At 40.4% G+C, this 15,104-nt stretch overlaps 1 protein-coding gene across 1 annotated transcript in view; it reads right to left on the bottom strand.

The window, feature by feature from the left end:
• Positions 1-15,104, bottom strand: part of LOC122062692 (protein SWEETIE) — a 103,224-nt gene that overhangs the window by 8,356 nt on the left and 79,764 nt on the right. Inside the window, exons 33-43 of the mRNA XM_042626335.1 lie at positions 12,926-13,070; positions 12,738-12,806; positions 3,510-3,566; positions 3,209-3,295; positions 2,993-3,121; positions 2,637-2,840; positions 2,077-2,538; positions 1,489-1,554; positions 1,020-1,117; positions 804-900; positions 549-684 (exon numbers count right to left, since the gene is read on the bottom strand). Of these exons, the coding sequence (XP_042482269.1) occupies positions 549-684; positions 804-900; positions 1,020-1,117; positions 1,489-1,554; positions 2,077-2,538; positions 2,637-2,840; positions 2,993-3,121; positions 3,209-3,295; positions 3,510-3,566; positions 12,738-12,806; positions 12,926-13,070 (1,550 nt within the window). The remainder of the gene's footprint in view (positions 1-548; positions 685-803; positions 901-1,019; positions 1,118-1,488; positions 1,555-2,076; positions 2,539-2,636; positions 2,841-2,992; positions 3,122-3,208; positions 3,296-3,509; positions 3,567-12,737; positions 12,807-12,925; positions 13,071-15,104) is intronic.

Genomic DNA, 15,104 nt, shown 5'->3' with positions numbered 1-15,104 from the left:
GTTTAGCAGTTTTAGCAATGGTTATTTTGGTCTTTTAAAGGGGTGGAGCTTGGTTCAATGGTAAGGTACGAATGTTGCGAGCTGGTGGTCAAGCGGTCAAAACAGCCTCTTGCCCCCCGGACCTCGCACATGCAGGAGGCTTGTGCACTGGGTAAACCCTTCTTTTTTATTTTGGTCTTTTAAGTTGGTAGTAGGTATGATTAGGATCAGAGTCTATAAATACATCTTATTAGAGATTGAAATCAAATTTCTATCAAATAAAATAATCAATTTTTTTTTTGGGTTGTTTACCTTTTCTTCCCCTTTAGGTTTTTTTCCCCCACTTTTCATTTCCTTTTACTTGCTGTTTGGGGGGCTGTAGTTCAGAACTCCCGAGTTCTTGACAATGATCAAGCACTTTATTTTGGGCCCATACATTGACTGTGTTAGTTTCCATGGTCAGCAATCCTCACGGAAATAGAATAAAATTTTGAAACTATTTCAGTTACAAGTGTTAAACAGAGTATACAGAAATATTAAAGGCATGTAAGATCAGTTAAATTGCTTACCCCTAACATAATTCTTTAGTAATGGTCCCATATGAGTGAGAAATGCAATAACTTTTGAAAAGCATGATTCGGTTGAACCATCTTTAAGACAATTGTAACAAGCTAAAAGAAAAGCCAGCATTAAGCTCAACTGTTTCTGCAAATCAACAGGGAAATTAGAAATTATAATTAATGGGAAAAATGGAACACAAAATATTACTCTCAAAACTATTTTATCATATCTGTATTATATGAATATGAATATGATTTCCAAACCTTGGGTTCAACACGCCTTATGAGCGTCTCAGCTATAACAAATAATACAGAAATCCAATCTTCATGAGTTGAGTGATCTTGTGAACTTGCACAGGGACTGCATAAGTAAATAAATCTCAGTCAATGGTTTTCATGATTTTGAAATGAGGCTAGACCGAAATTCTATTCTTAGAGAAAATAACTGTTACAAATAAACTCTCTGGATGGAATGACTACCTCTGCAATATTTTATAAAGATAAGTTGCACAAATTTCTGTCGCTAGAAAGGCAAAATCTTTAGTTTCAGAATCATCTTGAGGAAACACCTGCACAATCTGTTCAACAAGAAGCAATTAAGATGCAAAACAATGTAGACTTGTTTGCATAAATTGTAAGGATTTGGAACCATTTTACCACTGATCATCATATGGAATCTGGAACAGAGAAGATAGATGGTTATTGGTAGATTCTAAATGGGAATATGCAGCTAGAAAGCAATGGTGGTTGACCGCATCACCTAGTTGTATAATTATTGGATGGGTAAAAGAATGCATTGCAGATTGGTTGGAAAGCATTGGAGATCAACCAATCAACAAGATAACAGCAATGAGTATCAAGTACAGCAATTCCAGAAAATTGACATGATATTCAAGCTCCAAACAAAACAAGGTATCATTTGATATTTTTGAAATGTTGCTGTATTTACCTGTGACAGCACGGATATCACAAGAGTACTCCATGAGTCTTCCATGTGAATGAAATACGTAAATACCTGCATCCATTGAAATGAAAACCCTGTCATTAAAAAAAGTACCTCACAGCAAAATAACATATTATTTAGATCCAATATTGAACAACAATGATATAAATTCCAAAGTAGTTGAAGGAAGTAGATAGTGCCTCGTGCAGGGATTTACATATTTTTACTTATGAACTTCATACTGGTATTCATAACCAAAACCCTGGAAAAAAGGTATTTAGGAAATACACATGAACTTGTATCACTATTTGAAGCAGCAAAAGATAAAGAGAGTTTGGTGAGTGCTTGATATAGCAGATCACTCTAAAATCTTGTCTTAAAGAGCGGAATCATTATTTTTAGCTGGAGTAAAGCAACCATCCAAGAACAATTACGGTAATTCTAAAGTAATCCTAACTTCTATAACTATTTCTCCACTTTCTTCACATCTTGTCCGAAAGAAAATTCAAATTAAAATCTTTAAAAGATATGGCCACTTCAATAGAAAACAAAAAAATCAAGCAAATGGGATGGAACATGGAACCAGATCATGACCTGTAGTAGTTCTCTGCAGATATTCAAGTTAAGAAAACCTGAACTAAAGAATCGCTTTGTTGAGAGAAATTGAAACACTGGCAGCACTATTTCATTAAACTTCGGATCCAAATGATTTTCCTCACTAACTGGTGAGTCACCAGCAGATCTAGCTCTTGCAGTCCTTAATGATATAATTTGTCTACCCACGTTTGGGTTCTGTGCCTGAAATAGAACAAGTAGGGCAAATCCCCAAAGAAACTGAAATTCTTTGGAGTCTAATTGAACCATGCTGTATCCAGATATTAAAGAAGCCCTTGCAATATCTTCATCAGTTTCTAATGAACATGTATTTTCATCAATCCCTACAGGAACTGCATCCAATGCAATTGCTTGCAAAATTACTGGCCAGGCTTCTTCTAGACATGGTCGCAACTTTGATGAAACCAGTAGAGATTGAATTCCATCAAGGAAATGCTCACACTGTTAAAGGTAGGCAAAATTAATAAGGGGGATTGTTTCAGCATCAAAAAGAAAAGAAAAAAAAAAAAGGATAATACAGCTCTGAATTTTAAACTTACACCATTCTTAGATTCTACGTTGAAGCAAATATAACTGTAGTCCTTCAGAATCCCAATCCAGTACTTCCCCAGAACTCTGGAACTTTCTGCGAATAAGGGTATCAGTGACAAATACTCATCTGGGACACTGCTATGTTGTCTTCTCAGAAATGCATATGTATAACATTTGACAGAGGCATGGGCTGCCAAAAGTCTTATTTTGATCTATCCAAAAGGGGAAAAAATTGTTAGAGGCTTCTAGAAGCGTAAGAAGATGCAGCACCAACAAACGAAAGACCATAATCCCTCAATCTGAAATGTTGAACTACTTCAAGTGCGGCAGAGATGGAGGATATAAAATAAATGGAAAGGTATACCTTGCATGCGACCCATTCTGCAAAAGATGGATAGTACAGGTCCTTTAAGTCATTCAGTGGACGTAAAATCAGTGAAAATATGCGTTTTACTGCAGCTTGATCCCCACTAGTAATGCCACTTGTCAGAATCTGGAAAGATATCATGGATTTCAATTTGCATACATCTACCATTGACAAATGTAGAATAAAAAAGCTAGAGAATTTCCATATACTGACCTTAGTAGCCAGCTGCAGGCCCGCCTCAAGGAGCAGAGGACCAGAAGATGTATTTAATGCCGTGCGAACCGCAGAAACAAGTTGAGCCTGAAGTTCATTTTGTAGTTGATTAATCAAATATGTATAATATGAAGTTAGCAATGCAATACCCATACTAACTAAAATGAAAAGTAATGTATCATATCTTCATTAGAATTAACAGAATTTCTGTTAATAACAGATACTGGCACGCATTAATATCAAGCAAAATGATTGCAAAGACTATTCGTACATGAAAAAAAAAAAAAAAAAATTAACAGACCTGATACTGTTCCATTAGAAGATGCCCTGGAAGCTCAGGATCTGGTATCATTTCAAACTGCACAGCAGATCAAAAGGGGCATAAGAACCTTGAACCATGTGAAATTATACAATGGATAAATGAAAAGGAAGCATTGCACGAATTAACTGGATAACAAGAGGGTATAGAAAAACTTAACTTCAACTCCTTCCAACCACCAAAGCCCACCGAACAAGTTACAGCAATACCAAGCAAGGACAATTACCTCAGCTTATCCTTTCATTTACGTTCTGGTAGTTGTCAATCAGTAGTGATTCTACATTACAGTTTGACATGTTACAGAGTGTCAAGATAGGCTGTTGTATGCATAGTTCACACGGTGTCTAGGCGACCCAAGGCGTTGGAAGGGCCTAGACTTGAAGCAAAACAAACAAGGTGACCAAAGGCGCCTGAAGCATGGTTTAAAGTATCGTACCGTATCAGCCGATACGTATTGGTATCGGTCGGTATTGATACAATATATGTATTTTACAAAACATTTGGGTATAGGTGAGTATTGTATGATACTCTACGATACCCATGGATACTCATCGATATGTACATTTACCTGAATGAATGAAATTTAAGGGTATCGGTACATATCGAACCGTATCAACCAATATGGTACGATACTCACTGATACACCTCGATATGCCTGATACGCCTCTTTAAAGGGCTAGAATCCTTTTATGAAGCCAGAATCGTGAATCGACACTGTGGGGCAAGTTTTGGGGCATTTTTATCTTCAAAATTACCCCCAGTAAATGATTCCCCCCAAAAACATTCAGGCCCCCACCCCCTGTGCAAGGGTCCTCCTGTCCCCTTGCAACCCCCACACCCACTTATTGACAATCGGGACCACTGTTATTTGGGAAAAATCACCAGTACTTCTTGGATTAAACTGAGATCAGGCTTCACCAATAACAAGCAACTGCACAACATCATTATAGTCGCTCCTATTCGTAAAGAACCTCATCCTTTATAACAATTTCAAGTGAATGCTCTTATCTCTCAATACGGTGTTATCCATTTTAGTACTTATGCATGATACATGTTATATATTTCTCAGTGTTTATGCATGATACATGTAAGAAACATCATCCTTTTGAACAATTTCAATTGAATACATTTGTCTCTCAATACTGTGTTCTCCATTTTGGTGTCTATGCATGATACATGTTATAGCTTCTTCTTTTTTTTATACTGTTTTTTAATAGAAAAGTGTATAAATATGTATCATGTCCATTTATGTGTGTATCTTTAGCGTATCTTAATGTATCTCCAATAAAAGATGTCAATTTAGCGGGCATCCTGAAGCTTGTTTGGAAGCTGGCCTCTAAGCAAAAGAGTATTTAGGTTTCTTGGGTCTACTCCTCCCTCCTATGCAAGGACTCCATTTGGATTGTCCTTCCCTCCCCTAATGCCTTTTGGGTCTAGCGCAACATCCTCATTGCTAGATGGAAATTTCTACCTCTCTTTGGCATGATCCCTGGCATTCTGTAGGCATCCTCCTCTCCCTGGTTTTTACCAAAACCATTTACTCTTTCGGGCTTCCTAGAGAATCCTCTGTTTCTTCCATCTTATCCAACGAGATCAGGTGTCCTCCCCCTCCCCCTCCCCCTCCTTCTCCCCCTATCTCAAATATCTAATCTGATCTTCCTCTTATTCCTCCTGGCCATCATGAAGAGTTGATCGAGTCCTTTGGTCCCTCTCTTCGTCTGACCTCTTCAACTCCCCTTCCGCCTAAGATCTTGTTAGAGCTAGAGGCCCCTTAGTCTCGTGGCATAACATTGTCTGGTTCAAACACATTCCCCACCACTCCTTTACTACTAGGCGAGCTCTCTCCAACTGTCTTCTAGCCTAGTGTTTCTTAATCTACAGACACATCCAGGTTCCTTCTGCATATTGCCTTTGTTGGAAGAGTGTTGAAGATGCTAAAGACCTCTTCTTCTCTTCCCCCTTTGCTTCTTCCATCTGAAAGCGTGTCCTCCGTTTTTGTTGGCATTCCAAGAGGCCTGTCTTTTCCCTTAGGCGTGAATGGATTAGGGTTGACATGACTTTTGCGAGTAGTTCTATATATGACTCTGTCGGCAAACTTGCTTTTTGCAACCATCAATCACATTCAAGGTTCAAGGTATCGGGTTTCGACCCTTGGGGAGACCGAAATTTCGAGGAAACTAGGGGATTTTTCCCAGTTTGGTGGAAACTTAGGTCTCGACCCCAAACAATGTTTTTTTTGCATGATTTTTTGTGTACATCATATTTTAGACATTTCTAACACATTCACAACATTAGCTTCATAAAAAACACAAAGTCATACTTGTGTGGTGAACCAAAGGTTCGGTAATCATTACGCTGAGTTGTTGACTAAAATATGTCGTAGGTAAATGCATTTTCAAAAACAGAAAAGAAAAAAAAAGCATTAACATGCAAAAATAAATTTGGCCATTGTGAATGCGTAGATCAGGTCCTCCTAAGTAACATATAAAAAATTTACTTAATTCTACTCTATAGACAAGTATATCCTATAAAATGATTTTTGGGGAAGTTTGGACTTACCTTTTTGGTCCAAATTGTCTTTCTTATGTAAATGAAGCAAGAACCACCCTTAGATTCAACTTTGTTAGGCAAAAAATAGAAATCTCCATTGTTTCCCCAAGTTTCTCACTCTTAGGAGAAAAATCTAAGAGAGGGTCGAATTCTCCTAAAGAAGGCTTGGGTTTCTTTTCAAACTAACTTATATAAGACCTGGTTCAACCAAAGGGTCGAACAAGTTGGTTTGGTCGAAATTTGTCGAAACATGGGAAATTTCGTCGAATTTAGTCGAAACATGGTCGAAACTAGTGACTTTTAAAAGTCACAGGACATATCGTTTCGACCCCTTGGGATATGGAAGAAACCTACGAAATTTTGTAGGTTTCGACCGAGTTCTCGAACCATGATCACATTTAGATGGAGAAGAACCTTCGAAAATGTGCTACCGACTCTAGATCTCTGGATACGATTTGGAATTCCATCTTTTTTTTACGTTAGTTCTAAGCTATGTATGCTTCCCCATCGCCCTTTAAGGGACTCCCCAAGGATCAAGCATATTGTTGTCTCCTAGAGTTTGCCCTCTTCCATATTTCTCCCCCTAATTGCTTGACTATTTTAGCCTTTATCCCCCCTTGTAGCTTCGACTGTGTAGTATTTGCTCATTCCCCCCCCCCTCTCCTTCCTCTCCCCTCTTCTTTGTTTCCTCTGGTTCTCTTGTTAATATAATATTTATTCATTAAAAAAAAAAAAAAAAAAACCCCTGATTGAGTTGATTCCAATTGAAATGTGCCAAAGTCAAACATGCGAAAAGTCCTTTTTTTTTTTTTCCTTTAACTCCTCCTAGACTTCTTCAAAGGTTATAGAAAGTCTTTGTGCTGATTTGACTTCCTATGAGCAAGACCTAACGAATTTGGAGTTTTATAATTTAGATAAGAATGAGAATTTTGTAGCAATGTTGGTATAAATGTATGATTCTAAATCTTTATAATGTAATTTTGAGCTTGATGGAGAGCCCCCCTTAGAGAAGAAAGAAGATCAGAGTAGTAGGGGGAAAAGGAAGCACAGACTCTCACAGAACACAAACCAATTCTCCATTAAGCTATTCAAAATCACTCTAACTTGTCCATCGATTACAACCAATATATAGGGAAATAAAGAAATAAAACTGAAATAGAAACTAGTTTTATTTTTTTATTTTTTATTTTTGTTTTTATGAATTAATAAATTCATTACCAAGAGGGCCCATAAGCCCGAAGAACAAAACAAAACAAACAAACTAACAAGCCTTGGAACAACACCTCAAGAGGCTTGAGCAAACTAAACTAGCCTAGGGGGTGGGAAAATGATAGAAGGCAGGAGACCCCAAGAGAGACAACAATGAGCCTGTTCCTTAGGGTGTTTCAGACTGTGTGGTGACAGAGGATCACATCTTGGAGGTGACATCAAAGAAGATGGCTTTCCAAATCATATTGAAGGAGCGAGAGTTGGAAGTCCATCTATGAAGATTATTCTCCATACAAATATGGTTGATGGTGGCACAAAAAGCGAGCTTTCCTATGGTATCACAAATAGATGCACTGTCGAAGGTCATGTCGATCCAAATCCATTCTTTAGCAAGGAGGAAGATGGGTCTTCTGGAAGGCCAGAACTTAAGGAGCACTCTCTTCCAGACAAAGGTGGAGAGGGGACAGGAGAAGAATAGGTGGTTGACATCCTCATTTCCATTCCAACAAAGACAATAAGAAGGGGGACATGAATATGGTGGTAAATGAGGAAAGACTTCGTAGGCAGGCAGTTGGAGATCTCGCATCAGCCCGTAAAGCTGTGGCGGGAGATGTGGCCTTTGAACCAAATGATGTTCCTCCAAGGGACAAGAGGCCCTTTGGATCTGATAAAGTCCCAAGCAGAGGCAGAGGTGAAGGATCTAGTGGCGGATGGGATCCAAATAATCTTGTCCTCTCTGCCCCTATGACATGGCAGGAGAGGAGGGAGATAGGACCACAGATCAAGGAGGGGAGAGAGGAAGGGGGACCATCCATTATCAGAGATGATGGAAGCAACAGTGGCGGATTGGCCTAGACCAGAGGAGTAGATGAACCTCGGGGAGATTAATGAGTGGAGGATGCTTAACGGGTGCCAGGGTTCAAACTAGAGGGTGGTTGAGGCACCATTGCCAATACAAGAGGAGATGGCTTTTAAAGCAATGTCTCGACTCAAGGATCTTCCTCCAAACCCAGAACGCATCCCTAGGAGAGGAAGTCGACCAGAGAGTCAATTTTGGGAAGGGAGGAATAGACCCAAGAGACCCAAATGCTGTTGTGCTTCGAAGAAATCTTCTAAATGAGAGGATTCCCCAGAGTTAGCTTCCTTGATTCTTCTCACCCCAAACCTTCCCTCAAGAATGGGGAGACAGACCTTAGCCCAAGGGAGAGGGTGAGGGAACTTGGAAGAATCATTTCCTTCCCAAAGAAAGGAGCAAAAGAGCTTCTCCACAGCCATGACAGAATAAACAAGAAGGGTGAAAACTCCAGACCAGAAGAGAAGGATTGAAGCACAAAACTGATCAAGGTTAGGCGGCCCGCAGAAGACAGAAGCTTACCCTTCCAAATTTGGAGCTTTTTCCTCAAAAGATCAAGCATAGGGGAACAATGGTAGGCTAAGCTTGGAAGAGATGAGGGGGAGACCCAAGTATTTAACAGGAAGAGAGCCAAGGAAGAAGCCAGTGATGCCGAGAAGGTGAGCTTGCACTGAGTCAAAGACATTAGAGAGGAGGAGGTTGGATTTGAGGAGGTTGATGTGAAGACCTAATAGATTCTCAAAAAGGCGGAGGGAGAACATAATGGTGGAGATGAAAAAGGAGTCAGCTTTAGAGAAAATCATGAGATTATCAACAAAAGCAAGATGGGAGAGCATAATGTGTTTGAATTTGAGGAGAGGAGAGATGAAATGGAGGTCAGTATTGGATTGGATGGAGCGAGAGCGAACTTCAAGGGCCAAGGAGAAGAGGACGGGGGATGGGGGGCATCCTTAATGAATGCCCACAAAGGAGGAGAAGTATCCCGTAGAGCTGCTATTGACAAGAACTGAGAAGCGAGCAAGATGCAAGAGTGGATCCAATGGACAAAGATCGGGGGGCAAGGACATACAAATAAGGACGTCGAATAAGAAGTCCTAGCGAATGGAGTCAAAAGCTTTGTGAATGTCGATTTTGAGGAGGGCAACCAGAGAATGGGCTTTTCTGTCAAAGCCACGAACAATTTCATGACAAATGATGATATTGTCAGTGATGCTTCTGCCAGCAATGAAAGTAGACTGATTGGGACTAACAAGGGAATCGATGACTCTTTGAATCCTGTTTGCTAAGACTTTGGCAATGAATTTGTAGAGGAGATTGGTCTAAAATCCAACATGTAAGCAGCACCTTCTTTATGAGAAGGAGGCAGAGGAAGGTATGATTAACCCCACTAATCTGATTGGGGTTGAAGAAGAACCTTCGAATGGTATGAAGAATGCCCAATTGGATAATATCCCACCAAGAAGAGAAGAAACACATACTAAAGCCGTCTGGCCCAAGATCCTTGTTAGCTTTGTGGGAGAGGACAATAGACATGATTTCCTCATAAGAGGGGATGGAGAGGAGAGAGGGGGGAAAGGAGGTCAGGGATGAACTTGTTCAGAAGATGATTAGGGAGATAGTGTTGAGCAAGGGGAGGGAGGGGGCTGAAAAGGTTGGAATAGGAGACTGCCTTTGATTGGTGTCCTCAAGGTCAAAAAGAATGGATCCATTTCTGGAGAGGAGCTGGGGAATGTAGTTAGCATTGGTTCTCGTTGAGAGATCTGTGAAAAAAAGTAGTGTTGGAGTCACCCAGCTCCAGGCATTTGATTCTAGCCTTTTGACAAAGGAAGCTTTCTTCTTAAAGCGATTTAAGATCAGAGGAAAGGAGCTTCTCCTCCACGGCAAGGTCTTGGTTGTGGAAATCAGTTGAAGCATTAAATAGGTGGCTTTGAGCTGATCTCTACAACATAAGACTCTAGAAGAGATATTGTCAAAGGAAGAGAGGTTCCAATGCTTAAGCGTCACTTTAACATTCCTGAGCTTCCTAGCAAAGGCAATAAGGTGGGAGGAGTAAGCCTAGATTGGGGTGATCCAAGCAAATCATATAACAGAGAGATTATCGGGGTGGAGGATCCACATGTCAAAAAAAATTAAAGGGCTTAGGACCACAGGAGATGGAGGGAAGGATATTGAGAAGCATGGGGTTGTGATCAGAAATGCCTTGGAGATCAAAGCAAGTGTGGGAGGAAGGGAAGGCCTCGAGCCAGACTACATTAATAAGGGCTTTGTCGAGCTTGCAACCAATGTGATCCAAACTGGATCGACGATTTTTCCAAGTGAATTTGGACCCGGACTAACGAAGGCCATTGATGGCTATGTCCTCAATGCAGTCATCGAAGGCTTGAATAGAATGGAGGTTAATGGAGGCTCCCTGTTTTTTGCGACTGTATCTGACCACATTAAAATCACCCACAAGGGCTTAGGAGATGGAGATAGAAGTGGGGGAAAAGGCACAGAGGTTGGGCCAAAGGGGAATCCTATCAGGGGCCCGGTTAAGGGCAAAGATGGCGGAGAAGTGACAAATAAGGGAGCCAGCAGGATTGGAGATAGATAAATGGATGACTTGGGGGCTGGATAAGAGGGCAGAGACTTGGAACATAAGGGGATTCCAAAGAATCCAGATACAACCATTGGGACAATGGCTGTAATTGAAGAGGAAGGACCAGGAATGGGGGGCTATCGTGGCAAGGATACAGGGAGCATTATACTTGAGAACACGGGTTTTAAGAAGACAACAAAGGTTAGAGTTGGAGGAACGAATATGGGAGCGGAAGTCAGCTTGCTTGGACGAGGAATTCAGACCTCGCACATTCCAAATGGTCCAGGAGTCATGAGGAAGAAGAGGAGTGAGGCAATGAAGGCTAGATAGAGCCTAAGGAGGATCTGGAGCTCGAAGAGCTCAACTTGGACAAGTGCCACCCGTGATATTCTTTCAAGGGGGAGGGTCGAATGGTGGGGGAGGATTTGGCAGAGGTTCCTTTGGTGGAGGGGGAGGATTTAGCAAGGGGTGCAGGTGGCTTGGGTCGGGAAGGAGGCCGAGAATGTTTGGAGATGACGGGGGCAGTGGGAGGTAAGGGGGCAGGGGGCAGGGGGCAGGGGGCATGGTATCAATAACCAAAGGAGTAGGGTCCCTGTGGACCAAAATGGTTGGCGGGAGGCCAGAACCAGAGTAAGTATCAAAAGGTCAGGAATAATGGCAGCAGGGAACTTGGAAGAGGCCCAGCCAGGAGGGAGAGGAAGTAAACCATCGGCCAAGGAAGGCAGAGCGCATGAGCCACCAACAGACAACAAGGAGGCAGCCGAAGTAGAAGTCACAGGGGGCGATGCCATAGACAAGGAGACGAGAGCAGCAGTTCCAGCGGTGGAAGACGTGGCAGTACTAGACCTGGAAACAATTATGGAAGCAGCCGTGACAAGCATGGAGATGAAAGCCAAAGAAGAGGAAGCAAATGTAGCAGGCAAGATGGCTGGAGCAGGCGTGACAAACGCAGACATGGCAGCATGAATGGAAGAAGACTTGGCATTGGCACAAGCAGGGCCGTTGTAGACATCGAGCAAGAAAGAGGCTGCAGGATAATTAGCAGTTGCCAATGAGGAGGAAGACATGGCAACATCAGGCAAAGCAGAGGCCTCAGGCGGAGAGGAAGATAAGACAATGGGGCGCAACGCAGCAGTGGTGGATATAGTAATAGTCGAGGCAATTGGTGTGGCAAGTCAAAAACAACATCCGAGGCCATGGCGGTAGCGCCAGACGAGTCTAATACAACAACCGAGTCCGATGCAACAGGGGAGTAAGGATGGAGGTCGATTGGGGAGTCGGGTGAGAGAGGAGAGGGAATCTGTTGTAAGCCAAGGTCCAATTGGGTCGGAAGAGTGGTGGTTCAGTGGGTCGGTTGGTGGGTGGGTCAGTGGGTTGGATAAAGAGTGGAATGGTGGGTCGGGTCAAAGTTGGTGTTGAGAGGCTCTTGATGGGTTGAGAAGGCCAGGCTGGTGGAGTGAAATCATAACTCCTACGTATGGTATTACTTGGAAATAAAGACTTCAAATAACAAAATGCTACTTCCAACCCTAGACTTCAAACTCCTATGTATTGTATTACTATGATAATTCAACAAGTTACACATTCAAAAATAGATTATTGTACCAAAATCATATTTCATGCTGCAATTAAGAAACCTACACATCTCTGTCGCTATGTATATAAACATACAACACAAAATATTGTTGAAAAAGTACCTATGGAATCTACAAGAATCACACTATGAGATAACAATTCCACCATAAACACCTCTTGCGCCTCCTTTATCCCCCGAGAGGGAAATAAAATTGATAATTAATTTAAAAAATAAAAAATCTTAAATTAAAAAATAAAAAATCTTCTCTTTTTTACCCTTGTAAGAATAAATAAATGAATTACATGCTCCAAGGTTCTTTGTCTAAATTATTAAGACCACAACAAAAACTCACACGCGGGAGCCTCGAGCACCAAGTACGCCCTTTTTTTTTTAAAACAAAAACTCACATGAACACTGAAGAGTTCATTTGACAATATGGCGTACCTTGTCCATAAGAGTACTCAGAAGTCCCACACCAATTGGTTGCATGTTCTCAAACTGGATTGTGCTTATCTGTGGCAAACAGAATTAGGCAGACAAAAATATCCATAATTATGATTTAGATGTGCAATGCATAAGAATTGTCCACTGAAAACAAGGTACCATCAAATGCTTTTCTTTATATTCAGGACCTGATAAGCAAGTGCAATGAGCTCTTGTATGTGCAACACTAGCCAGTCACCAGAAGATTGTCCATTAGTGGATCTTCTCCTAGCCAATGGTAGATCAAAATGAGCAGGATCATTACCAACAGCCTCAGGTAGATGGCTTAAACACCTGCAGTTTCAATCAACAACATGGTTCAAACTTATTTGATGTGTTATGAACAAAGATGAAAATACAGTAAATCTGGATACATTGAGTATATTTAGAAGTTTGAGTTGTCATTTTAAAAGTACAATAAAAGATGAGCACAAATTTGGTTACTTTGGAGTTTGGAGATCTAACGGAGTTCATTTGTCAAAAGATCAGAAAAGAGCAAGAATGAAATAAAGATAGAACTAACCTTCTGAAAATTTAAGCCAAAACCAACCCACATGCTCACCACCCCAAAAAGGGAAGAAGCCAAAATCCTTTACTTTATGGCAAATGGTTTTATGCACAGCCATGGATGTACACATTCATCCCTACAACCATTAGAAGGGGGAGAGGGGGATTTTTTATTACACTTCTGCCCAACCCACCCCCATCCAGCAGTTGAAAGGCACGACCGTGTATGTACATGGCCGTGCATAAAAAATGCATCCTATCTTTATTATTCAAAACAATTCAAAATGATAATTTAAGAATGAATCCCTACAAGAATATTTTTCAGGTTTCTTTACAAAGCTATTCCCCAAATCTATGCAACTAGGGAAATTACAATATGTTGTTTTCAAACCCACTATGTCCATATGTGTCAGTCACCAAGAAATACATTTTATTTAAGAAACCAAAAAGAAAAAAAAGAAAAAGAAAGAATGGACCCAAACACAATTACATGCAATTGCACAAAGCAGAAATATGATGATATTGTACCCAGGTGATTGTATACAGGGAAACAAAATTCTAAATACATACATGGATGTGTTTGAGCACCAAAAGTTTCAGGGTTTTCTGTTTCACCATTTATCTGTGATGGACCTTATCTTATAGCTTGAAGACAACAAATGTGCTTAACCACCTAGATCTAACAATACAGACCCTACGAAAATATTTAATAATTTTGTCAAAAAGTCCTTAGAAAACATTAAAATCACTTGGAACTCGTGATACTGTAAATATAGAAATTATGGCCATGGAGGAAAGTAGGAATTTCTCAGAGTGTGGACATAAAATAACATTCTGCAGAATAATTCATAGTAGTATTAAGAGAGTGGCTATGTCTGATAACATTCTCTCTGGATTTCAGTTCTCAGTGTTCAAGTTTTTCAGCCATAATTAACTCCTGCTATATTTTACTGTTTTCTGCAAGTTAGGTCGATTGCAGCCTTCTAAACTTAAGGTGATTTCTGTGTGATTAATATTTCCCGGTTGGTCTGGGTTGGATTCAAACTCAACTGGACTTTGGGGTGATTCTGATTAGTAAATTAAAAGTTATTAAATTTTCTACTTTCCTAACTTGGTTCTTATGGTATTCTCTATAGTTCTGCTAACAGATCCAATAAATATTTTATTTAGTTTCTGATTTCTTTCATTGTAGATTCTGCCATTGTCTTTTTGTATAACTCCATACATAGTAAGGGTGTCAATTCGGTACCAATACCCAACTATACCAAAGAAGATTCAGTATTTTTTTTGGTATGACAAAATGGTTCTTTTCTCAGTATGGTACAGTTTTCAGTATTTAAGAATTACGACGAAACTGTGGGGAATTCACCAAACCATACCGAATTACCAAAACCATACTGAATACCGTACCAAAACACTGAATTACCAACTGTGTATATACATAAAAGGTAAAAAAATGGAAAAATATTGCACTGATACTGTATTCGTACTGAATGAGAATTGTATTTATATCGGATAAAAATCATACCGAAACGGTATGGTATCGGTAAATGTAGGTATTTTTCTCGGTACAGTATGGTTCACTGTTGCATCTTGGCCTGCTGTACCGTACTGAAACCGTACCAGTTGACACCCTTAATACTTTACATACCTTTCGAATTTGCCTTGCTGTGCTTAGAATTTCCGCCAGTTGCAAGTCCTATCCTCTGAGTCCCATCCTAATGGGTTTGGGAGATCAGATTTGCTCTCACCTCTAGGATCAGCTTTATTAATTATTCTTTACTAGTGGTAAGGTTTTATGTCCAACCCTCCCCCCCCCCC

This window comes from Macadamia integrifolia, unplaced genomic scaffold, assembly GCF_013358625.1.
Source record: "Macadamia integrifolia cultivar HAES 741 unplaced genomic scaffold, SCU_Mint_v3 scaffold1090, whole genome shotgun sequence".
Lineage (NCBI taxonomy): Eukaryota > Viridiplantae > Streptophyta > Magnoliopsida > Proteales > Proteaceae > Macadamia > Macadamia integrifolia.
Note: the sequence above shows the minus strand (reverse complement) of the source record. Positions and strands in the feature narration are given on the sequence as shown.